General features: G+C 41.9%; 2 protein-coding genes across 5 annotated transcripts; one reads left to right on the plus strand and one right to left on the minus strand.

The window, feature by feature from the left end:
• Positions 1–4,477: 4,477 nt before the first annotated feature.
• PSTK (phosphoseryl-tRNA kinase) lies at positions 4,478–13,689 on the plus strand. 4 transcript variants are annotated; one of them, XM_040486681.1, is made up of 6 exons: positions 4,478–5,168; positions 7,262–7,553; positions 7,787–7,985; positions 9,548–9,623; positions 10,145–10,238; positions 13,421–13,689. In XM_040486681.1, exons 1-6 carry the CDS (start codon positions 4,953–4,955, stop codon positions 13,615–13,617), a joined length of 1,074 nt encoding a protein of 357 aa, XP_040342615.1. In that variant the 5' UTR covers positions 4,478–4,952; the 3' UTR covers positions 13,618–13,689. The 4 variants fall into 4 exon arrangements, with proteins under 4 accessions (XP_040342615.1, XP_040342619.1, XP_040342618.1 ...); XM_040486685.1 differs by lacking the exon at positions 13,421–13,689 and adding an exon at positions 10,639–10,688; XM_040486684.1 differs by lacking the exon at positions 4,478–5,168 and adding an exon at positions 5,175–5,404.
• A 429-nt stretch (positions 13,690–14,118) lies between these two features.
• Positions 14,119–22,076, minus strand: IKZF5 (IKAROS family zinc finger 5). Its single transcript, XM_040486680.1, has 3 exons — positions 21,887–22,076; positions 19,454–19,636; positions 14,119–18,209 (listed from the first exon to the last, which is right to left on the minus strand). Exons 1-3 carry the CDS (start codon positions 22,017–22,019, stop codon positions 17,266–17,268), a joined length of 1,260 nt encoding a protein of 419 aa, XP_040342614.1. The 5' UTR covers positions 22,020–22,076; the 3' UTR covers positions 14,119–17,265.
• Between the last annotated feature and the right edge of the window lie 1,635 nt (positions 22,077–23,711).

Below are 23,711 nucleotides of genomic sequence, written 5' to 3' on the forward strand. Positions count from 1 at the left end.
CAAATCATTGAGCCCGAGGATTGTCTTGGGGACTACAGCACAGTTGTGGTCATCAGTATATGTCAAGAATTGGACAGGGGCGCCTGGGTGGCTCAGTCGGTTGAGCGTCCGACTTCAGCTCAGGTCACGATCTCACAGTTTGTGAGTTCAAGCCCCGCGTCGGGCTCTGTGCTGACAGCTCAGAGCCTGGAGCCTGCTTCAGATTCTGTGTCTCCCTCTCTCTCTGCCCCATCCCCACTCATGCTCTGTCTCTCTCTGTCTTAAAAATAAATAAAATATTTTTTTAAAAAAAGAATTGGACATTCTTCCATTAGTAACAGCATTTAAATTCTAAATGGGGAAAATAGTAGTTTTATTAGGAGATAGTGTGTATGGTTTCTAAAAAGAACCCCAAGCTACTGTTAAATGATATTCTTGCTTCCCTACCTCTACCCACGCATCACTATCCTAGAGTCTTAGTAAAGAGAATAATTTTAAAATAAAGTTAGGGGAAAATATTTGAAAATACAAATAGAGGTGTTAGGGGTGAGGTAGGTAGGAGTCACATAACTGTGTCTTGTTGCTGTGTGTGCCTTACAACAGATTCTTAGACACTGATTTAGGACCCCTTTATACCCTTAAATTACTGAAAACTGCAAAGAGGTTTTGTTTGCATGTTTTACTTTTGTAACTTAAAAAAATTAACAATTTGTTCTGCTTGTATCTACAGCCGTATACACTAATGTGAATGAATTCAGTAAAAAGACTAGATTGAAAAGGTAACCAGCATGAGTAGCATGGTATCTATGGAAAAATCTACTCCAGCTTCAGAATACCTGGCTTAAAATGAACTTTCGTAATGGACCCATTTCATGCGATTGTCTTATCCTGCATTCTTGGGAACTCGGCAGTGACTGAGGTTGTTCACCTAGAATTTTAAGATCTGGGTGAACCAACTCTTCTTTTGATAAGTTCATAATGCAGGAAAGTAGCATCTGAGCTAAATGAGTTGTAGGATGTATTTTGTGACTTTTGTTGTGTTTTTGTGACACTTGTGCTTTCTGAAGAAGTAACCCATCAAATATTCTACGTAATATGCTCACAACTCACTTTGAATATTGTGTGCTTCCTAAAAAAGTACCCATCTTTATGCATAATTACAGAATTTTGAAGTATGTTTATTAATGTTCCCCCCCACACACAGGGATAAGTTATAATATTGGACTTCAGGAAAAAGGGAAACTATAAAATCCTTGTAGGAGTTTTACCTTTGATAGCTGTATTTTTGTATACAATACATATGAACAGCCAAGGTACATTTTCTTAATTGGTAGTTATATTTATCTCTACATGCTGTGGACATTTTACTTTTCTCACTTTCCTCAAATAATTAGCTTTTTTTTTAACAGCAGGGGAGGTCTTTATTTATGTGCAGATATCTAATATTTAACACAGTATCTGATACACAAGTACCAAGTGAACATTGAGTGAATAACTTTCAGTGTTAAAATACATGGCTCACTAGACTGTTGAGTTTGTTTTAAACATCTTTGTAACTATTTTAAGCATAGAACAATGGTAGGAAGGAAACAGTAAGAAAGCCCATTAGAAATCTCTAGGAATTGTTTTCTTCCAAAAGAGTTGTTTAGAAAGTTTAAGAAACCAAGAAATTGAAATGTGTAGCATCACTGCTCCTATGAACTAGAGGTTGACAACATCCAGATCCTCCATTATCTTAGCAGAACTGCTTCTCGTACCTGTGATCTTTCCTCAGACACTGCTGGTTCTTTTCTGGCACGGAGTACCCACTGTCAGCACAGTAGAATGATTGACTCTCTCACACTACCAGGGGCAGAGCAGTCTTTGAGAAATCAGAAAAACACTACATATTGTAAAATTACTTCAAGATCTGGTAACATTTCAGTATCTGGCTCACATTTTGAGATACCTTTGTTAGGATTTTTAAAAGCTCAATGAAGAGATAAGATTGGTGACTTGAAGATGATTCAACTGAATACGATATTGATAGTGTCGGAGAGGAACCAGTAAGCTTACAAAGTTTTGTGCCAGCCTGAAATTTACAGGAGTTTTTGAAACGGGTATGAACAAATACCTCACTGGAGAGCAAAGAAAGGGAAGTTCGTTTTCACAGGCCCATGAGGAGATGGCAGCTAACGGGACAAGCACTTACTAAATGTCTACCAGGCTACGGACTCGCTTGTCTTAATCTTCTCAGCAATGAGAAGTGAGAAATTGGAGAGGTTGTGAACAATGCCATGTTTGGGTTAAGGTAAAGATTGTAAAAAATCTGTAGGGGTTCCAGAAGGCTTAGCTCTGGGAATTAGTAGAGAAAAATGAGCAAAAGAGGTGAGGAGTGAGGTTTTATATTACTATTGCTGTGACTGAGGAAATCTGGGCTTTGGCAAGCTAGATTGTTAGCAATTTGTTAGCAGCTGAAGAACTTGAGTGCTGAGTTGGCAGAAAACAGTGTTAGTGACCGGAGGAGAAAACCTGCTTCTGAAGATACTGGGGATGTCAGAAGGTGGAATCTCGGGGCGTCTGGGTGGCTCAGTCAGTTGGGCGTCTGACTTCGGCCCGGGTCATGATCTCGCAGTCCGTGAGCTCAAGCCCCGCATCGGGCTCTGTGCTGACAGCTCAGAGCCTGGAGCCCGTTTCAGATTCTGTGTCTCCCTCTCTCTCTGACCCTCCCCCGTTCATGCTCTGTCTCTGTCTCAAAAATAAATAAAAATGTAAAAAAAAAAAAAAAAAGTGGAATCTCTGATTTTGGAAGTGTCCTTTTGAGCCCTTCACTCACAATCAGGAAACTTAACCCCAGAGCTGTCACACACTGTTTTCTGTTCACTTGCTCTCAGGCGAATACAGCTTCCCCTTCAGGACAAATTAACATGTTTGCAACGGGCAGCTGAAGCAAAGCGAACTGGAAGCGCTCGTGAGAAGAATGAACAGCCTCCAACATGGAAGACTTAGCCGAGGCAAAAACCAGATTCCGGAGCTGGGCACCCCCCACGTGGTAGTCAGGAGACCTTGGCCAGGCAAGAGTCGGGGAGTGCCTGCAGCTCTGAGGGGCAGAACTGAGAGATCAGAACTAGCAAGGTTAGGTCTGTCAAGCAGCCTCACTACAAGTTCAGAGCAGAGTGACTGCTCCAGCAGGAAGGGTTACTGACCCACCCCCTTGCTTCTGAGAGGATCAGAACGGACAGAAGGATGATAATTGGGGTGCACTTAGTGACAATGCCCGTGTGGCAATCAACTTAAGAGCGATTTAAGTCAATTTGAACAAATCCTAACCAAGAGTGACCTGTGCCCCTTCAGATTATGTGTTTGTATATGAGTCAAAAGGGCCACAAATGTCTCTCGAGGATGGGCTTGCTTTTTGGTCACTGTGATTATTGCAATGACACCAAAAATAGATCAGTCTGATTATGGGTACTAGAATCCAACAGAGCAATGAAAGTTTGGGTCCTTTCCCTCCCCTAAGTTCTTAGCATACTCAGCTTTATCCTTTTGTTTGTTTGTTTGTTTTTTGTTTTGTTTTTAATGTTTTTACTTTTGAGAGCATGTGAGTGCGGAAAGGGAAGAGAAAGAGGGAGACACAGAATCAGAAGCAGGCTCCAGGCTCTGAGCTGTCAGCACAGACCCTGATGCAGGGCTTGAACTCACAAGCTGTCAGATCATGATCTGAGCTGAAGTCAGACGCATAAAGGACTGAGCCACCCAGGCGCCCCTCAGCTTCATCCTTAAATCAACGGACATGGGAGGGAAGGGGAAAGGAGGTTCAAGGGGAGGGCACTAAAGGGCAGAGACACCCAATGTCACTAAGCAAGACTTTTTAAGTTCCAAGCAGCTACCTGCTTAGGCTGAATAAATGAACTTCTAAATTTCTGCTCAAAGTTCTGTATCTTCATTGCTGACACCATATATTTGAGTTTGGGGCAGTCTGCAACTCAGCAACCACTGCCATACTGCCTTTCGGTTGGGGACCTTGGGCTTGCTGCCCCACTGTCATCATATTCCTTCCTCATTCTTGCACTGGACCAATGGCAAAATGTCATGAAATTAAGAGTATGTTTAACTCGTGGCTCAGCTTCAAAAGAAAAAAGAAAATGTACATACACGTGCCGTGTCAATTTATACCAGATTTAACATTGGGTTACCGATTGTATTTTGCCCCTGTATGTGGATTCTAACCTCACTTGTTCACATTTTGAACATACCACTTTACGACTAAGAAGTAATCCCCTTTAAAATAAGGTGTAAGTTAGAATCCGAATTCAACTTCTCTACACTACATCTGCACACAGGGAGTTTGTCTTATACCTCTCCACAGCTTAGTATTTGAACACGAAAATACCTACTGTCCTCTGCATGAAAGCATTGGAACTGAGGTCTAGGGATGTTCTATCCGGCCTCCACTTCCTCACACTTGCTGTAACTCAGGGCACAGTAACTATTTTGCCCTGCCACCTGTCACATTTAGGAGGGGCAGAGGAGCGCGGCCGTGGGACTGTCAGCTTCGCCTGCTATGCTGACCTCCAGCACTTGACCTTTCAAAGACCGCTGGAGAGAGACGCCGAAAGCTTCTTCCGGGATCTTCCAGGGCCGGGTACTTGGTCGTAGCAAGACCGAGTCGCAATTCCTAGTGGCTTGCAAGTTTCCAGCGGGGAGGACAAATCTAACTGAACACTGAGGCCACCTCTCTGACCCTTTGGAAAATGGCCGGAGGTTAGGAAACGCATCACCGCGGCCCGCCGAGCCCAGAGGACTCGCCTCACAAACGGGAGCCCTCGCAAACAGGCGGGCCGCGCACGGGGCCAGGATTGGAAGACCCGCCGGGTGCCCCCTCCCGGCCCCAGGCGGCGCGGCGCGGCAGGGCTGTGGGAGACTGCGCGTGCGCGCTGCGCGGCCGGTTCCGGAGACGACGTCCCCAGCCGCCTCCCGTCTCCCGCGACAGCATGAAGACCGCCGAGGACGCCAGAGGAGTGCATGGCGAGGGGCCGCGGAAGCTAGGCCTCTGCCTCCTCTGCGGCCTGCCCGCGGCAGGAAAATCGACCTTCGCGCGGGCCCTAAGCCCCCGCTTACGGCAGGAGCGGGGCTGGGCCGTCGGCGTGGTCGCCTATGATGACGTCATGCCGGACGCGTTCCTCGAGGAGGCGAGCGCGCGGCCGTTGGTGAGTACGGAGGGGGCGGGGCCTAGCCTGTGGTCGCAGAAGGACATAGAGGGGTTCCACCTAAATGCTGGACTGCCCCTTGTGTGGGAGGTGCGGCCCTGACGGAGCGGGGGAGACTGGAGTTCGAGAGAAGTGGAGTTGGTTTAACGTAGAATGTGTCGACTCCGTCTTAGAAGGATTCGTCGCAGAGATTTATGTGTATATTTGGGGCCTGTACGGTTTGTGTATTGCATACAGTGAGTCTTAAGACGGCGTTAGGTTTTGTCGGCGTGCAGGATGGTACCCTTCCGCCCCCCCCACCCCCCACCCCACCCCCACCCCCCACCCCCATAGACAAGTATGCTTTTGAAAAGTCCTTTAGGAAGATCGTACTTAGGAGAGGGACAGAATCTCTTAAAAACCACAGCCAGTTTAACGTCCAGCCACCGGTGAATCCTTGTGGGTCTTCAAGTTTACACAGTTGGGGAGTTTTGTTTTTTTGTTTTTTTTTAAGATAAAGGATACAAAATTATGAATAACAAAATTAGTAGGTTCCCTCCCATGACAATAGAAAGCTGTACAAATGAAGGGGCTGGTGTCTGAAGCTCTCTCTTCACTCATTTCCGGGTAAATCTGCCTCTGCCAGCATTAGGAAAAGACGGCTGTTTCTCAGGTGACCACCAGATGAAGTAATGGGCTTGTGTTTAGGCACCTACTTACATATAGGTACTTATAGATTCTCTTTAAGCCTTCAAATCACACTCTGTGCAGCGAGATGCATCCCCTTGGAGAAGCACAAGAAAAGCGCGACCTCTGGGGAAGAGTGGATTCATATCTCCCATCTCGTTCTCCCCCTAAATACTCTTTGACAGATTCTGAAAAATTGAGATAGATTTGTCGTTCAGTACCTGTGTGTAGGTGGAGGCATCTAAATAAAATACGAATATGATGTGATTCCACTCTCTCTATATGTAAAATTATAGTACGTTCGGTGGCTGGCAACTGTATGTATTCTGTCCCGTTCTTGTTCTAATTGTGAGATGACTACAGTATCAAGTCCCTGGTAGCACTAGATTTAGTTGGATGATAGTATTTTCGCCACTTGAGTGAAAGCTGAAAGTTGGTGAGATGTATGGTTGTATTTACTGGGCCATTTCCTCACTTTTATTGTTACAGTATTTCCACTCCTCCCTGTAGACGGAGACTGTGGGACTCAACTAGTCACCATGAGTAGGAAATTTCACCTTTTAGGAAGTGATCGTGTTTTCCTTCTCCGTAGGTTTAGCTGATGTATGTGTTGTATGTGCTATAATGTCAGTGATGTGGTAAGGCATGGACAGGCAGGAGAGGGACCCTTATCTCCTGTTCCTATGTTTTCTCTCCAGACTGGACCTGCTCGCCACAGTCCTTGAATGGCACAAGATTACCTATGTTCTCAAGTTACTTATTCTCTTCCCTTCAGTCTAGCTTTCCCCATCCCATTCCAACTCTGTTGTGAGCCTCAAGGCTTTTCACCCTGACCCCAGGCGCCTTTCGGCAGATCTTTTCTGTCCACAGCTTTTCTCATCTCAAGGGCAAACCAGCGTTGCTTTGTCTAAGCCAATTTTATATTGTCAGGATATTGATTTTGGCTCATTTCTCTTGGATGGTAACAGCTTTTCATTCTTCCATTTATTTACTCATTCAGTCATTTTCTGTACTGGAGCACCTCTTACGTGCCTGACCGTCTGCTGGAGGCCAGTTAGACCATGGACTATTGATTGAGCAGAGAGTTAGAGATGTGCAAATGCCTAAATAGTGTAAGCCCCATTAGGGTGGAGACCCCGTCTGTGCAAAGCAGGATGTCATGTAGGCAAGGGAGGGTCTGAGCTGCCTCCTGCGTGGATGTGTCTGTGGAGACTTCAGAGGACTATCCTCAGGGAGTAGGGGTTTCTGGGCAGAGGAAACAGGATATCGGAAGACATAGGAGGCAAGGTGAAACAAGTTGTGCTCAGAGAATTCCACACGGTTTGGCTCTGTGAGCTGAGATGTTCACGTGGGGTGGAAGGCTATAAGCAGGAGCACCCTATTGACCAAAGCCCAATATAAATTGTGATTTTTTCCCTCTTTTGTAGCCATCCCAATGGAAGTTGCTTCGACAGGAACTGTTGAAGTACCTAGAATACTTCTTGTTGGCTGTCATTAACGGGTGTCAGATGTCTACCCCACCCAACAGGACTGAAGCCATGTGGGAGGATTTTATAACCTGCTTAAAGGATCAAGATCTGATATCTTCTGCTGCACCGGAGGCCCGGTCTTGCTATCTCTTAACGAAGACTGCTGTTTCTAGACCTTTGTTTTTGATTTTAGATGACAACTTTTATTATCAAAGTATGAGATACGAAGTCTACCAATTGGCTCGGAAATGTAATTAAAACATTTTTTTTTCTTACACACAGACACTTGTTTGCATATCAAAATCACGACTGCTTTTAGTGAGAATTGAATTGGATCAGGAAGTTAGTATAGATTTACTTAATTTTCAAAGCTAGATGTTCAGTATTTTCCTGCCACAGCTGTGATAATTTGCCTGATTTGTTTATTTTGCATTTTGGAAAAAATAGTGCACCACTGATTTCATGGTTTCACATTGCTTTCAGATTCATTAGGCTTTTGCCAGCTCTTTTTAGATTGTTCTCTGGAGACCTGTTTACAGAGGAATGGCCAGAGACCCCAGGCGCTGCCTGCCGAGACCATCCACCTGATGGGAAGAAAGCTGGAAAAGCCCAACCCCGAGAAAAATGCTTGGGAACACAACAGCCTCACAATTGAGAGTTCAGAATGTTCTTCTGAAGCCAGGTATCCTACGCAAAGCTGACCTTAGCTGGGTGCCTCCCTGAGGGAGCACTGTGCCCTTGGCTTTACCCAGGTCCACTCGGTTAACCTTTACACAAACATGGAGATTGCTCTCTCTCCTCTCTAGAGAAGAGGCAACTGAGTGAGAAAGTTAGTTTGCCCAGAGTCCCCGAGCTCGTGGTAGCTCAGATGTGAACCCAAGTTTGCTGGCGCACATGTGCTCTTGTTAAGACTATGTTCTCCCAGGGGCGCCTGGGTGGCTCAGTCTGGTTAAGCATCTGACCCTTGGTTTCAGGATCTCACAGCTTGGGAGTTCCAGCCCCAACATCGGGCTCTGTGCTGACAGTGCAGAGCCTGCTTGAGATTCTCTCTCTCTCTCTCTCTCTCTCTCTCAAGATACATAAATAAACTTAAAAAAAAAAAAAAAGACTATGTTCTCCCAGAGATCAGAGCAGGGAATGCAGAGTTGGACACATCTTTGAAACTCTTGCCACAGTAGCACAGTCTAAATAGGTTGCCCAGTAATTTTCTCACAGAAAGAAAGAGAGTGGAAGTGGTCTGGAGTCCTAATTTTGCCTCAGACCCCCCTGCAGTTACACTACCGCGTATATGTGATGCCTGTGGGCTGCGGTGCTAATGCTTTCATTTGTGATAGATGTCTTGAGAGTTCTACAGCCGCACATTTCGAATGGAATTTTCGCAGATGGAAATGTACTACATTTGTACTGTCCAGTGTAGTAGCTGCTGGCCACATGTGCCTCTTGAGCACTTGAAATATAGCCGGTGCATCTGGCGGCCTGAATTTTAAATTTTATTTTAATTACTGTAAACTTAAATAGCCTCATGTGGCTAGTGGCTATTTTCTCAGACAGCACAGTTCTAGGGCTATTTTGCTCTCATTTTCTTAGCTCCTGCCTAACTGTTGTCCACAGGGGACCAGCAGTTTTTAAATGGCTAATTTTTAAAATTCACTTTGTTTTCACTTATCCACTTGTCACTGTCTGAAATTATACATTTTTGCTGATTTAATTATCTGTCTCCTAATGGACATGATGTAACCACTGCTGGACTTAGAAAGTGTAGGGATCTTGCTGTACCCCAACTTATAGCACACAGTTTCACATACATAGTAGTAAATGAATGGATTCTACCTGAACCCTCCATGGCCCCTTGACCAGCGAGGAACTTTGCTAATCCCCGTCCAGTAAATAAGAAGCCAGAAAGAAGTCCCTTCTTGAGGAAATAAAGTAGAGTTCTAGTAGCACTTTAATGAGGGAAAAGAGAGAATTTCTCTTCAAAGCTTATTGAAATGAGTCTTAGAAAATTAGTATTTTTTTAAATAAGGGGATTCTTTTGCCTTATAATTTGTTTTCAGCTTCTCCATTTGGATTTTGTAAGTAGAAGGTAGCTTCCAAATCTTTTCAATTTTTACTCCTTTGGCTTAGGATCCTTTGGATTATAGCATGTTTATTCCTCTAGAATTCAATTCAGTATTCATAAACACAGGTTCTTTTTAAAAAAGATGTTTGATAGAAGGATTCATTTTATCTCACCTTCTCTTCTAGCCTGAAGTTGACTGATTTATTGCTTACTGCTTTGGAAAATCCAGTAAAATATATTGAGGACAATGTGGAACAAAAGGTAAATCTTCCAGTATAGATGTGGTATAAATGGCAAGGTACAACTGTTTGAAGGAAGGTCTTTCTGAGCTGAATGTAAAAAAGAATATGAGTAAAATGTGAAAAATGCCTTTGTCACCGCCTTGGCATCTCAGCAGCACTCTCTACTTATGACAACTGGCTGCAGTGGCATCCTGGTGGCCACGTGCAGTGGCATCCTGGTGGCCACGTGCAGCAGCTGGTCAAAGCCGACTGTCACATTTTCCGAAATATTAGAGCCTGTTAACATATGTTGGTGTTGGTAGCTTGAGACGGACAAGGACAGGAGCACTTGCACCGCACATAGTGACAAACGCTGTAGATGGAGAGCCCATTATTGGACAGATTGTCAGCCCCCGTCATCTAGATGGGATCTCGGGAGGGACAGCTGGAACAGAAAAGCCACCGTAACTTTCCTTGTAGTCTCATCAGAAACACATCACAGTTTAGCCACCTCTTTTATAAAACTACCTAACTTCCAGTAACGATGTCTGTGTTGCATAGGAAGCAGACAGAATCATTTGTTCAACCAACCTTCTTCATCAAGCCGATCAGATGCTCCGAAGGATTGTCTCTCAGACGATGAAGGAAGCAAAAGGTATGTTGAGCAGTTGTGTGGGGTTTAGTTGATACAACTCTCCCGCTGTTCTTGTTCCCTTGGGTAGTTGGTTAGCTTTCTGTCACAACGTTGACATCGTTTTTAGTTTCACCATGCAACTGGATTATAGAAAACTAAAAATTCTACCCCCAGAACAGGGTATTCATCCATACAATACATTTTTATTGAGTGGTTACTCTGTAGTAGGCTTTATTCTAGATACTGGGGTGTCAGCAGGGAGCAGAACATTACTTTGAGGAGACAGACAGATAAATACATGAGTCTCTGCTGGTGCCCTGAAGAAAAATAAAGTAGGGTAAGGCAGTGGAGGGTGATGGGAGAGCTTCTTTTAAAAACTGTTTTTTAATGTTTTTTTGTTTTGTTTTTATTTTTGAGACAGAGAGAGACAGAGCATGAGCTGGGGAGGGGGAGAGAGAGGGAGACACAGAATCCGAAGCAGGCTCCAGGCTCTGAGCTGTCAGCACAGAGCCCGACGTGGGGCTCGAACTCACAAACCGCGAGATCATGACCTGAGCTGAAGTTGGATGCTCAACCGACTGAGCCGCCCAGGCACCCAGGAGAGCTTCTTTTAAAGGGTAATCAGGAAGGCTTCTCAGAGGTGATATTTAAGCAGAGATATGAATAACAGAAAGAGTCAGCATGCAGATATCTGGAGATAGATCATTCCACGCAGTGGACACAGGTGCAGAAACCCCGAGGTGAAGTTATTTGGTAGGTCTTAGAGCAGAAAAGAGGCCACTGAATCGGGTGAAATAAGGAATGGGGAGAGGTGGTCAGGGGCCACATGTCCAGTCAGCAAGCTCAGTGGATTGTCAGTCTGAACTTAGATGGCATGTGTGGTCGTTTTATAAAAGAACTCCTTTAGGGGTGCCTGGGTGGCTCGGTTGGTTAAGCGTCCAACTCTTGATTTTGGCTCGGGTCATGATCTCATGATTCATGGGATCAAGACGCGTGTCAGGCTCTGTGATGACGGTGCAAAGCCTGCTTGGGATTCTCTTTCCCTCTCTCTCTGTCCTTCCCCTCTCTCGTTCTCTGTGTCTCAAAATAAATGAATATTAAAAAAAATTACTCCTTTCGCTTTTAAATATTGAACTCTACACTATATTTAAAATCTGACTTAAAAACTAATAGCCTACCGTTTCTTTAGCTTTTACATGCTAAGTGCCTTATACATACTGTTTCCAGTCTTGACAGCCTCATGAGGTAGGTGTAATTTTATAAATGGGGAAATGAAGGTTCTGAGAGGATCAAGTAACTTACCCAAGGCTGAACAGCTACTAGATACGTGGACAACCTGGGTTCAGAGTCAAGTCTGACTCTAGTTTATGTTTTCTGTTACACTCCCTGCATCATCGGCATCTATTATTAACACCTTTACAACAGTTTCTTGGAAAAAGAAACAATACACTAACCAGATGGTGTATTTCATACTTTTTTTTTTTTTTAACCACGATCCAGAAGCAGATTTTATCTTGTACCCGAGACTGTAGCTCGGTACACGAACACACACGTGCATAGCAACAAGTTTCACAGAACCCTCACGTTTGGTGAGCTCTTCTATGATCTTTTTGATTCCATTTTAGATAAACACAGCTTGCAACCTGCATCTCACTTGTAGGTTATAATCCAGAGTTTGAAAAACACGGGCCTGGAACAGAAACAGCAGCATAATTAGAATAAAAACAAAAATAGTTGGAAATAGTTGCAGGAGCTGGGGCTCAATCATTTGCCTGCCTTGTCTTCTGTATAAAATGAAGAGAAGCGGAGGAGATAGGATTACGCTCAAATCACTCTGGACTTATTTCCCACCCATTAAAAAAAAACTTTTTTTTTTTTTTTTTGGTGAGGGAGGTGGTCATAGCATCTAGATCTATGCTTAAATGAAATTAGAAATTCATTTCTCCTACCACCAAGAAAATGAAAAGACAACCCACAGATCAGGAGAAGATCCTTGCAAATCATCTATCTCATAAGGGACTTGCATCCAAAACAGATAAAGGACTCTCACCACTCAATTAATAAAGATAACCCGGTTTTAAAAACGGGCAAAGGATCTGAATAGACATTTCCCCAGGGAAGATACACAAGTGGCCCACAACCACAAGAAGACACACTTGACATCATTAGTCATCAGGGAGATGCAAACCAAAACCACGAGCGGCCACTGCACCCACTCACTAGGCCAGCCAGAATCAAAGTCCAAGAGGCGGTGAGCACGTGGGGAAATCCGAACCCTCGTCCGCTGCTGGTGGGAATGGGAAGCAGTGCAGCTGCTTTGGCAAACCACCGAGCACTTCCTGCAGCGAGTAAGTGTAGTCACCACGGGACCCAGCGATTGCACTGCCAAGAAAGAGAAGTGAAAACGTATGTTCACATAAAAATGTGAACACAAATGTTTGCGTCAGCATTATTCATCGGAGCCAGGATGAGCCTTGAAAATGTTAGACTAAGTGAAAGAAGCCATCACAGAAGTCCGCGTGTTGCTTGAGCTCAGTCATGTGAGAGATCCAGAAGGGAGAAATCTAGAGGCACAGAACCCAACGTGGGACTCTATCTCCTGAACCTCGAGATCATGACCTGAGCTGAGACCAGGAGTCAGACACTCAACCGACTGAGCCACCCAGGTGCCCCCTGAATTGGAGTCTAAATTAATAAAGGGTATATAGTATGCAAATTTATTTCAATAAAGCTGTTTAATATAAAAATCTAGTTCCTCAGTCACATTACCCACGTGGCTAGTGGCTGCTGTATTGAAGAGAGCAGATCCGGGACATTTCCATCATTGTAGGAAGTTCTATGTTGGACATCTGCTCTAGAGACTACTTACAACAGTTTCAACCACACTGTCATTTCCTATTCCTGCTTTTTTTTTGCCTTACTACCTGTTAGCTCAAGAACATTCTAAACCAACCATCTTGTCAACAACAACAAAAAAATCCCCTTCAGGCTTATCTTTTCTGCTCATGCATCTCATACCAAGTTATTTAAAAGATTTGTTATCACATCAGTGTGACCTTTTGTCTACATAGTACACCAGCTCAACTGTGAGTAATAAAATCTGATCAGTTTGTCAGAAGTATTCTAATTAATTTCCTATGTTGTTAGACAGCCTGGCCTGATTTAGTTTATACAAATAATTTGAGAATGTCTTTTCATTTTAGAGGAACGAGTGCTTCCTTTCAACTTGAAGCTTCTAGCAGAAGAACTCAACAAGCTCAAAGCAGAGTTTTTGGAAGACCTAAGACAAGGAAACAAAAAGTACCTGTGCTTTCCAGAAACCACCAATGTATCAGATGCTATTGCTTTTTTTCATCATGAGAAAGATAATATTGTCCAGAAATATTTTTCAAAGCATTAAAACTTTTGAACTTACAATCAAATATCCGATTTTGGTTGAGTTTGCAAAATAAAACCATTTTGCATTACTGGATATTTTCTAGGCCAGTGGTGTGAATTGCCAGACTTGTTTAAAAAAAAAAAAAAAAAAAGTCCATTCTAAAGATCCATTTGTCATAACAGAAACTACTTCAGTTGGTGGCTTGTCAGATGTGACGTGGACAATTGAGTATCGGCAGCAGGCTTCCTCATTTATGTGCCAGAACCCTTAGGGTAGGGCTGGTGGGGACAGGAGTCTTCGTCAATAAGGCAGAGAAGGAAGAAGATAAGACGTGGATACATGGAGCTGTTTTTGTTTTTAACTCATGTGACAGATCTTCTCATGGGTAAGGCATTCTACAAATTCAAACCAATGTAGCCATAAACCCCTCCCCCTTTTTTTTAATTAACAGTTTACATACGGGAAAATTACTAAAAACCTAACTGGACCCTAGTTTTCAAAGAAGAAAAATCGAGATCAATAGAAGTGTTATTTTTTTATTCATGTATTACAAAAGCAAAGCTTAATTCACAATATGAACTACAGACTAGATATGGTTATTTCAGCATCAAACTGCTCTCTGGAATCCCTAAACAATGTAGTGTTTTGCAACCATACTCAGGTTTTATGTTTTGCATATAAAATATGTTCTTTACATCAAAGTACATATGAACAAAAACAAGTTGTAGAAATCATAATCCCTCTAATAAGATTATTTAATGAAAAAGTCCTTAGCAGGGAATTTCTTTAAAAATAATACATCCACTTGATAAATATCTTTGTAAAACTTAAAATGAAGTTTATCTCAACATTTTTAAAGGAATATCCCCTTTGTCAAACAATTCTGCAGATAAATGGCAAACACTTATTTCTAAAATGAAATAGCAGTGGCAAATATTCAAAGTAAAAGTCTAGCCTTTACTTGAATTTCAAGAAGTTGTAGCTACATACTAGATTAGTAAAATCTGAAACGAAATTATTCCGTTAATCTCTTCACAGTTTCTTAAAAAAATATTAGTGGAGATAAATTATCTATGAACTTTAAAAATCTAAACTTATGTTCACTGAACAAAAATAATTTTAGTTTCAGAGCACTGCCTGTTCACAGCAAAGTACTATAAATAGTTCACGTTCAACTTTTCCTAGCAGCTCATTTCTATAAAATATTTGATTAAAAATAAAATGGGAGAAACATATTCAACACTTAATGGAAGATAGTATCATCTTTCCATGTATAAAATTTAACTCACAGAAAATTTAAATAAAATCCTAAATCTTTTTAAAAAATACAATACTAAAAAAGTTTCTAAGGTAGACTTGATTCAAAAACTTTAGTGCATTTAGAATTAATTGTAGCGCTCAAGCACTGACGCCTTTGGAACACGGACTGTGCTCTTTTAAGTCCTAGGAAAATTAGATTTCTAATTCTAGTTTACAATTATGAAAAAAAAAAGATATTCTCTGTTTAAATTAAAATGTACCTTCAAAACATCTATCTTTAGTTGTCAGAAAAAAGTGTTTGTCACTATTGGGCCCAGAATATAGAGTTAATAAACTGGTTTTAATGAGAGAGTCCTTCCTCTTTCTTTAATGAAATCTCTCATTTTCTATCTCAGAGTATTGCTTTCGTTTGAATTGCAAAAGCTTCCAAATGACGGCAACCTGTTTCTCCTGGCAATAAAAAAATACTAGAGCCAAGTCAGATTTGGAAATGGTTGCATGAACGTGGATCTGAGCGGTGAGTGAGTGAAGCTACAAGAGAAATACAATCGTAGATGGCACAAGCCTCAGGTCTGACAAGGAAGAGAGTTATTGACAGTTTGGACAGACTCCTTGCTGCTCTCTCAACAGTGCTGCTGAGATTAGTTTCAATTGGACATTAAACCACAAGAACTCCTTTTACTGGCTTTCTAGCATTTGGAAGGGAGGGCAGAAGATTCATTAAGTTGGCACTTGGGGGTTCTGGGGACATTCACTGTCTGTGTTTCCCTTTTAGTTACTATAGATGAGCTGAGGTCTTTTTTGCTTATTAAATGCTCAGTAGTTAGGATATTCTCCTTAAGAAGCCAATTAGTAACACTTTGTAAGATCTGAACCAAATTAAAAAATCAAACTTTTGCAAAGTACACAGAAACCAGCAGTTAGTAACAATATATTTTATTGTTTGACCAAGCCCTCTTCAGAGTAAGCTAGTTATTACACAATATAAAAACAATAGCCTCCTGTTCAAAATTATTCTAGATTTAGCAAGTCTTATTTTTGTAAACAAATCAAATACCACATTTAACTGCATCTTCTATTCTCCTACTTTTTGTACCCTTTCCTACTAAGGCGGCGATTCAGTCTCCGTATAGTTTTGTCACTGTACACGAAAAACTGGCAGGACCTGCACGTAAGCATTACAACTTGAATTCACAGCAGATCTTTTAAATGGCCAATTCTGAAGGAAAAACCGGAATTTGCTCTGCACACACGTTCTCATTTTTTTAAGTATTACTTCATCACCACATTTTCCCATGTGTTACTATACCACCTCTTCTCAGAAATTATGGACGATGAATGGACAGAGGGCAGGAAATGGACATTTCAGAGATTCTGTGTGTGTGTGTGTGTGCGCGCGCGCGTGCGTGTACATGTGTGTAAAGGACTGCATTTCCGAGGAGTGAGATGGATGAATTCCACTGTACCTCTTTGGTCATCAAAGGAATAGAAGGAATAACAGAGTCTCAGTATACTTATCAACCTCGCCTGACAATAATGATGTCAGAATGGAGAATTTAAATGAAAGGTTCAAATTAAAAGAAACAAAAAGGCATCTTTACAGATAATCCTCTTATATTTCTAGCACTCTCCTGTATTTACCTGTGGCTTTTACAATAAACCAGCATAAAAAGATAGGTGTTTAAACTGGAAATGGAATAAACAGGTATTTTAAATATTAAGCCCATTTTCAATTTAAGTTTCATTTCTTTTCAGAACTTTTACCTCATGTTTTTATAGCTTTAATTTGAAAGGAATGCACTATTACATTTCCCCTTATGGAAAACAAAATCTACACAAAGTAGTTCTGTGATTATCAGTTGAAACGAAAGCGCAGCTTCAACTTCAGCAATGTGAACTAAACAGCATGTCAGTTAAGAGTGTTGTTAAAGGCAATTCCTCTCTGAAAACACTGAATAAGCTGTTAATAGACTTTGGAAGAGGCGGTAATTTTACCATGCTGATTCATGGCAGAAATTACCTAGCTGCAATGTGTATGTTGAAATACCAAGAGTAGCAATAAGCTTTGAAGATTTTATGGACCATAAATATGGGAAATTTAAATGAATACCTGTTAGGATTATGACTGCACTCCAATTCTCTAATGTCTAAATGAAACGAGAAAATAGACCCCAATGTGTCTAACTGTTCTAATACATAAGTGACCCTCACCAGATTTTTATGGGGAGAAAAAAAAAGGAGAAAGTTTTGTTTCCACTGTCAAACTTACATTCTATAAATATGTAGATAGACTTTAAATTAGCAGACATCTTATTAGGAATGACCCCACCCCCAGAAAAACAAAAACAATAAACAAAACTGTAAAACACAAAGGTAAAACCAAGGAAAGCATGATGTGATTATTTTCAATCAGTGTTGGTTATGTTGTCCCCTTGCAAAATGACAGGCAAAATCATACTTGTTTTTACATTTGCAGCCACATATGTTACACTGGAAAGGATTTTCATACCCATGACATCCCATATGAATAGTGTAAAGGATGTTGTCGGCAAAGTACATATCACAGTGCTGGCAGTGGTGCAGGAGCTGAGGGTCCTGGACCGGCAGCGTGGGAGCCGGAGTGCTCGGCTGGCTGTTCCCTAGGCTGGGGGTACTGGTGTGGGCACTCGGTTCGCTGCTCGGACCTGCCACCGGACTGTAGTTCCTCTGGCTGTGGGGCGGCCGAGGCTCAGGGCTCGTGGGGGAGGAGCTCTGAGGAATACTCGCGGACACGGCGGCAACGACCGCTTGGGCAGAGGGCTGCTGCATCATGAAAGGCTTCTCATCCGGGCAGGGGACCACGTCGGGGGAGGCGGGGTTTTGGTTCTCCGGCGGTAAACTGGACAACTGTCCTGCCAGAGTCGAGAGCTGATTTAAAGGGTTGTCAACCATGAGTTCTTGTGGGTCCCTTGGCAGGCCACCCGTTGGTGCGGTTTTTGCCATACTTTCATACGAGTCGGTCTGGATATTTGGGATTTCATGGGTAAAGTCGTTAAGGTAGTCTGGCTTCTGAACCACCATGGAAGGTGGACTTAAGTTGATCAGTGCTCTTCTGCTATAGCCCAGATTGCTTGTTTTCTTCTGTAAAACTCCCCACATTTTCTTGCTGCTTAAGGAAGACCTAGTGCCTTTAATTGGTACCATTTTATGCTTGCGCCTTCGATGATGGGACAGGTTACTTCGATCACTGCAGCGGAAGGAACATAATTCACATTTGTATGGTTTTTCTCCTGTATGGGAACGCATGTGGGCTTCCAGATGGCGCTCGTAAGCAGATGCGAATGGACATAAGTGACACCTATGAGGTTTCTCACCTGTTTAAAAAGAAAAATGGGGGAGAAACTGCAAAGGTAGCTCATTTGTGGAGAGTTTCATGTTTTGTCCGTTCATTAGATTTAGAAATTGTTCACGTTTCTTTGCAAAGAAACCTGTACACTTAAATAAAGCTTAAGAACTCTTCAGCCACAATTTGAGACAGAGAGATCCATTCTCTTAGTCAATATCATGTAAAAGTTGTTATGGCTTCAGCTGGCATTTTGGGAAAGAAGAGCAAAACTGACAGTACCCTGTGTAACAGTGACTTTACCAAAAGTATGCCTCAGTTATGTGTTTATGTACACACCTATACACGAGCACTTCTCCATACATATTCATACACACACACACACACACACACACATACCCCTTCCTCAGAAAAAAAATACAAAAAGCCTTTCTAAAAAGTCCTTCTATTAAATAGAAAGCTCAAAATGGAAATGAGTTTCCTAGTCCAAGTATGAGTTATGCCAAGTGTCCCTTCAAAATGGCCAGTGCTTTACCTCTACCTTCCTCCTTCTCCTCTTCAGCTGCCAGAGGGGACAATTTGAGTTAGTGCCCTTAGCTGGAAATACTGTAAAATAAGTATCTGGAATATGAGATTTGGAGTCATTAATTTAACAAATTAAGTACTGACAAATTAAGTACTGAATACTTACTATGTGTCAGCTGCTCTTTTAGGCTCTGTGGGCACCAAGAGGGCCCTGCCACAAACCCTGTCCTCAGAAGGGGTCTAGGTCAGCACCACATAGCATGAGAAACCACAGGCACACAGCTGGGACACGTGACCAGGGCTTGCCCAGGGCAGGCACAGCTAGGAGGGTTTCTCAGGAAGTGGGGTGGCTACAGCAAGCCCTGCAGATTAGCAATGTAGTCTGTGACTGTATAAATGCCTTGTCCCTGGTCGGCAACTGAAACATACTAAGGATGAAGATAAAAACATTTTATCACTTCACATACCATCAGCATTAACCTGCCCAGCCTGAGAAGCAGATAAATGTTGAGAGATTACTTGGAACACGAAGAAAGATGGCTAAGGAAGGGGAAGCTCTAGAAGGGGACTTACTTCCTCTCATTATGCTATTGTTTTGAAAAAATAGAATAACTTCTCCATTTATCCATACCTTGTTATCAGCCATAGATGTTAAACTATTAGAACTATTTATAGGACGCATCAACCTGCCTTCCTTGGCCCCTCTCCCACCCCCCAAACAAATGCCTTCTCCAGCTGTTTCTCCGTTACCTGTGTGGATTCTAATGTGTTCAATAAGCCGGGCTGTTCCTTTGCTGGCATAGTTGCAGTACCGACACTTGAGCTTCCCATCAAAGGTCCTTTCAAACCCGTCTACTAACATTCCTGAGTTTTCATCCAGAGAAACTTCAACAGATGGGTGATCGAGTCCATTTTGATCACCATCTGTTCCAGCTATAAACAAAGTATAGCAGAAGAAATTATGCATCTCAGAATCAACTCAATTTAGCATTTTGGTTTTGAGTGGTAAAAAAATCATAAATTGATAGTTAATTTAGCACAAAAGCTAAACTCGTAAGCTACAGACTTTCACTTTCTGAACTGAGGTTAATTTCACACAAAAGCAGTATCCTGTTTTTGAGAACCTTTTATAGGGGGATCTCAAATTACTTACACATACATTTTATCAGTCCTCCACATGCTTCTGAAGAAGAGAGCTGGGTATTATCCTAATGTGACAGGTGAGGAGACAGAGGGGAGTAAGGAGTAATGGCAAAGTTACACACGTTTACGATTCTAGCCACTTCTACAAATATAACTGGCAGTCACGGTAATCTCCCCAATCCTAACTCTATTTACTGTAGTCTAAAGCAATTAATGTTGAGTTTTGCACTGTTCCACTTGGTTTATGCACATGTTCTAGAGGCTGGGATGCATTTAGGATCTTAACATTCTAAATAAGCACATAAAGGAAGATAGTCTATCTGATACCTCTGAATGTTAGAACTGCAAGAATTTGAAAGCTAAAAGATATCGGTCTGGCCCTTTGTTTTTAATGTGATCTGACTACTTCTTTGTATCTATAAAGAAACTGAAGGGGCAAGTGCTCCTAATCAGGAAGACCAGAAAGCAGTGGGGACTACAAGCCTTTTCTCTTGGATCCCAGTCCAGGAACCTATAAACTCAAGTGTCAGAAGGGACATTTTTGGTGCTGCAACTTCATGGGCAAAGCACTTCTACTGCATCCTCAGGAAATAGCAGTACTATTTGTGTGAACACGTCAAGCCGCCTCCTCCACTGTTTCCTCCCTGCTTCACCAGGAGAAAAGTGATCTTGCTGGTCGGTGAAAACCCAATATCCAACAGTGCCACGGCATGGGAGGGACAAGGCTGTGTCCCCCTCTCTGATTTCTCTCTCGAGCTGGTGACTGCAAAGATTTAATGTGCATGTGTATGAATCACATGAGGAGCTTTTTTTTTTTTTTTAATTTTTTTTTTCAACGTTTATTTATTTTTGGGACAGAGAGAGACAGAGCATGAACGGGGGAGGAGCAGAGAGAGAGGGAGACACAGAATCGGAAACAGGCTCCAGGCTCCGAGCCATCAGCCCAGAGCCTGATGCGGGGCTCGAACTCACGGACTGCGAGATCGTGACCTGGCTGAAGTCGGACGCTTAACCGACTGCGCCACCCAGGCGCCCCGAGGAGCTTTTTAAAATACAGACTGATTCAGTAGATCTGCACTGGGAACTGACATTTTACACTTCTGACAAGCTCTCAGATGATGCCTGGCCACTGCTGTTGGCCCCTAGACTACAGGTCACAGACCATCTTCATCAGGGGTCAGCAAACCTCCCATAAGGATCAGAGAGTAAATACTTTGTGGCTTTATGGGCCACATGTTCTCTATCACAACTACTCAACTCTGCTGTTATAGCACAAAAACAGCTATAGAAAACATGTAAACAAGCAAATATAGCTCTGTTTCGATCAAATGTTACTTACGGATGCTGATGTCTGAATTTCATATAATTTGCACATTAGAGTATTGTTTTGGTTCCCCCCCACCATTTTAAAATCTAGAACTCTCTCTTAGTTTGCAGGTCATATAAAAACAGTTAGCAGTCCAGGTGGGGTCCGTGAGCTGTGGTTTGTTGACACCTGAGCTACGTTCAGAAATAAATTCCAGTGTGTTTGGTAAGCAAACAAGATAAAGTCTGTCTGTAACAGGCCCAAATGGGTTGCTTTCTCTATTCCAGTTTGCTGTCTAAATGGGTAAACAGGTCAGCGCTTTCTTCATTTTAAGAGAGAAAAAACAGAAACCCCCATCATGTCTCTGGTCTAATCCAGATTTCCTAATGGCCAAATCCTTTGTGTAGTGAAGCTGATGTTCGACCCCCTTGGGTTCCTTGTGTCGACAGTTAGCTACTAGAACTTATAAGATGGGAAAGATATTTGGAACTCCTAACCTTCCAATGAGACCATAATGCCTCTCTAGACCATGTTAGGCCCTTGGGGAAGCCTCATTCTCCCTCAACAAAAATCTGACATGTGTAAAGAGGAAAACAAACTGTACTGTATGTTTCTAAGTAAAGATGGAATGATTCATTTTAGTTAATAGTGGTCTTCATCATATGCATAGCTATATACAAACATTAATGTATTTATGAAAAGCGAATTAATTAATAGTATTAAGATGAGTCTACCTCCCTGAAGAGCCTCTGCTTCTTTATCCCCACTAACTGATCCAGAAATCATATTCACATGATGAGTCTGTTGAGTCAGATATTCCTGGAAATCTTTCACGAAGTCCAAAGGCTCTGGTTTCTTTTCACCCATCTTTACTTTTTTCCTTTTTCTTTCTTTCTTTTTTTATTTATTTTTATTTTTTTGAAGTTTACAGTTCGTTATGCCTAGGGGGAAAAAAAGTGAAATAATTTCACACTATTTAGTGAGATCCAATATGTATTAAAACAACAGTGACAAAGATTACTATGTTCAAGGAACTAAACAAAGCTACAAAGAACACAGTACCTGCCTTTCAATATCTTACTATTTTCTTGGTGAACTAGATAAGACATACAGAAAATGTTGAATATTTAATATATTTAATATTTAAATAAACTAGGATTCAAACTTAGTCTTAAAGGATGGAATGAAATTACAAAGACAGAAAATAAGAGAAAATAAGTCCAGATGAAAGAAACAGGCACATCAGCAGGATTATCAATGGAGACAGTAAAAAAAACCAAGTGGCTCAATCAGGGCCAGAGAGAATTTTCTGGATGATGGACATATTACATATCTGCATTGCCCAATACAGTTGCTACCAGCCACACACAGCGATGAGTACTTAAAGTGTGGTGAATACAAATGACCTGAGTTTTTAATTTTATTTAATTTAAACTGAAATAGCTACATATGGCTAGTGACTATCATTTTGGACAGTAAAGGCTCTCAAATCATAGGGTTCACATGGATGAATACTCTAGAAATAAAGGTGATCTACAACAAGGGGTGGTAAACCTTTTCCATAAAAAGGCAAGACAGTAAGTATTTTAGGCTTTGTAGGTCATAAGGTTTCTGTCGCAACTACTTAACTGTCGTCATAGCTGAAAGCGGCCATAAAAAAACGTGAATAAATTGAGTATGGCTGTGTTCCAAAATAAAGCTTTATAGAGGCAGGCCTTAAGCCAGGTTTGGCCTACATGCCATAATTTCCCTGCCCGCTGCCCTAGAAATCCAAATCACCACCTCTGCCGCTACCCATCATGCTATGAGAATGGAGGGAAAAAATTAAGAAAGAAAACAAAAAATCTGATGCTCATGTAAAGTATCATATAAGATTTTGTAACCACAAACTAAACCGATCCTCACATAGGTATAATTATGGCCCAAATTCAGAAATCAAATAATGAAAAGGTTTTCTAGTAAAAACAAGATAAGGAAGTCTAGCACCTAGGAGACAAAAGTCTTTTCTTCCAGTAAAAATATTTTTATGCAAATATCTATGGTCTTGTTAAATATATCTTCTGCTAAATTTTTTTCCTCATTAAATATTCCAACTATTTAATGAGTTATTTCTATCTAAAAACACTCATCTTTGAAAGCCAGATGATTCATTCAGTAGAATCAATCTAAAGATTAGTCACTTCTCAATATGTACGTTTAACATTTTCTCAAAGCCCGGCATACACACAGAAGAGCACATAAATCCTAAGGGTAGAGCTCAATGAATTGTCATACGCTGAATGCATCCATGAAGTCAGCATCCACATGGAGAAACAGAAGGCCACCCACATCCTGGTAGCACCCCGGCACACCTTCCTGTGCTGGTCCCTGAGTCCCAGCAAGGACCCTGCGACCTCTGAAATTGCTATGGCACAGGGTTTGCATATATCAGCTTTAGATAGTGCAAAATGGTTTTTCAAAGTGCTTAAACCAGTTTACACTCTCACCAGCAGTGAACAAGAGCTCTCTTGCTCTACATCCCTGCCAACACACAGGTATTTATTGTTTTCATTGTAGCCA

The sequence above is a fragment of the Herpailurus yagouaroundi genome, unplaced genomic scaffold, assembly GCF_014898765.1.
Source record: "Herpailurus yagouaroundi ecotype Mexico unplaced genomic scaffold, PumYag 163, whole genome shotgun sequence".
Lineage (NCBI taxonomy): Eukaryota > Metazoa > Chordata > Mammalia > Carnivora > Felidae > Herpailurus > Herpailurus yagouaroundi.

Bases quoted from the DNA above. Each gene is read 5' to 3' on its own strand.
- IKZF5 (XM_040486680.1), bottom strand. From the start codon at position 22,019: ATGGGTGAAAAGAAACCAGAGCCTTTGGACTTCGTGAAAGATTTCCAG. The intron at 19,637-21,886 runs GTAGACTCATCT...CTTTGTTTATAG, and splicing joins AGCAGAGGCTCTTCAGGGAG to CTGGAACAGATGGTGATCAA. The intron at 18,210-19,453 runs GTAACGGAGAAA...CTTTTTAAACAG, and splicing joins ACACATTAGAATCCACACAG to GTGAGAAACCTCATAGGTGT.
- PSTK (XM_040486681.1), top strand. From the start codon at position 4,953: ATGAAGACCGCCGAGGACGCCAGAGGAGTGCATGGCGAGGGGCCGCGG. The intron at 9,624-10,144 runs GTAAATCTTCCA...TGTGTTGCATAG, and splicing joins AGGACAATGTGGAACAAAAG to GAAGCAGACAGAATCATTTG. The intron at 10,239-13,420 runs GTATGTTGAGCA...TTTTCATTTTAG, and splicing joins GACGATGAAGGAAGCAAAAG to AGGAACGAGTGCTTCCTTTC.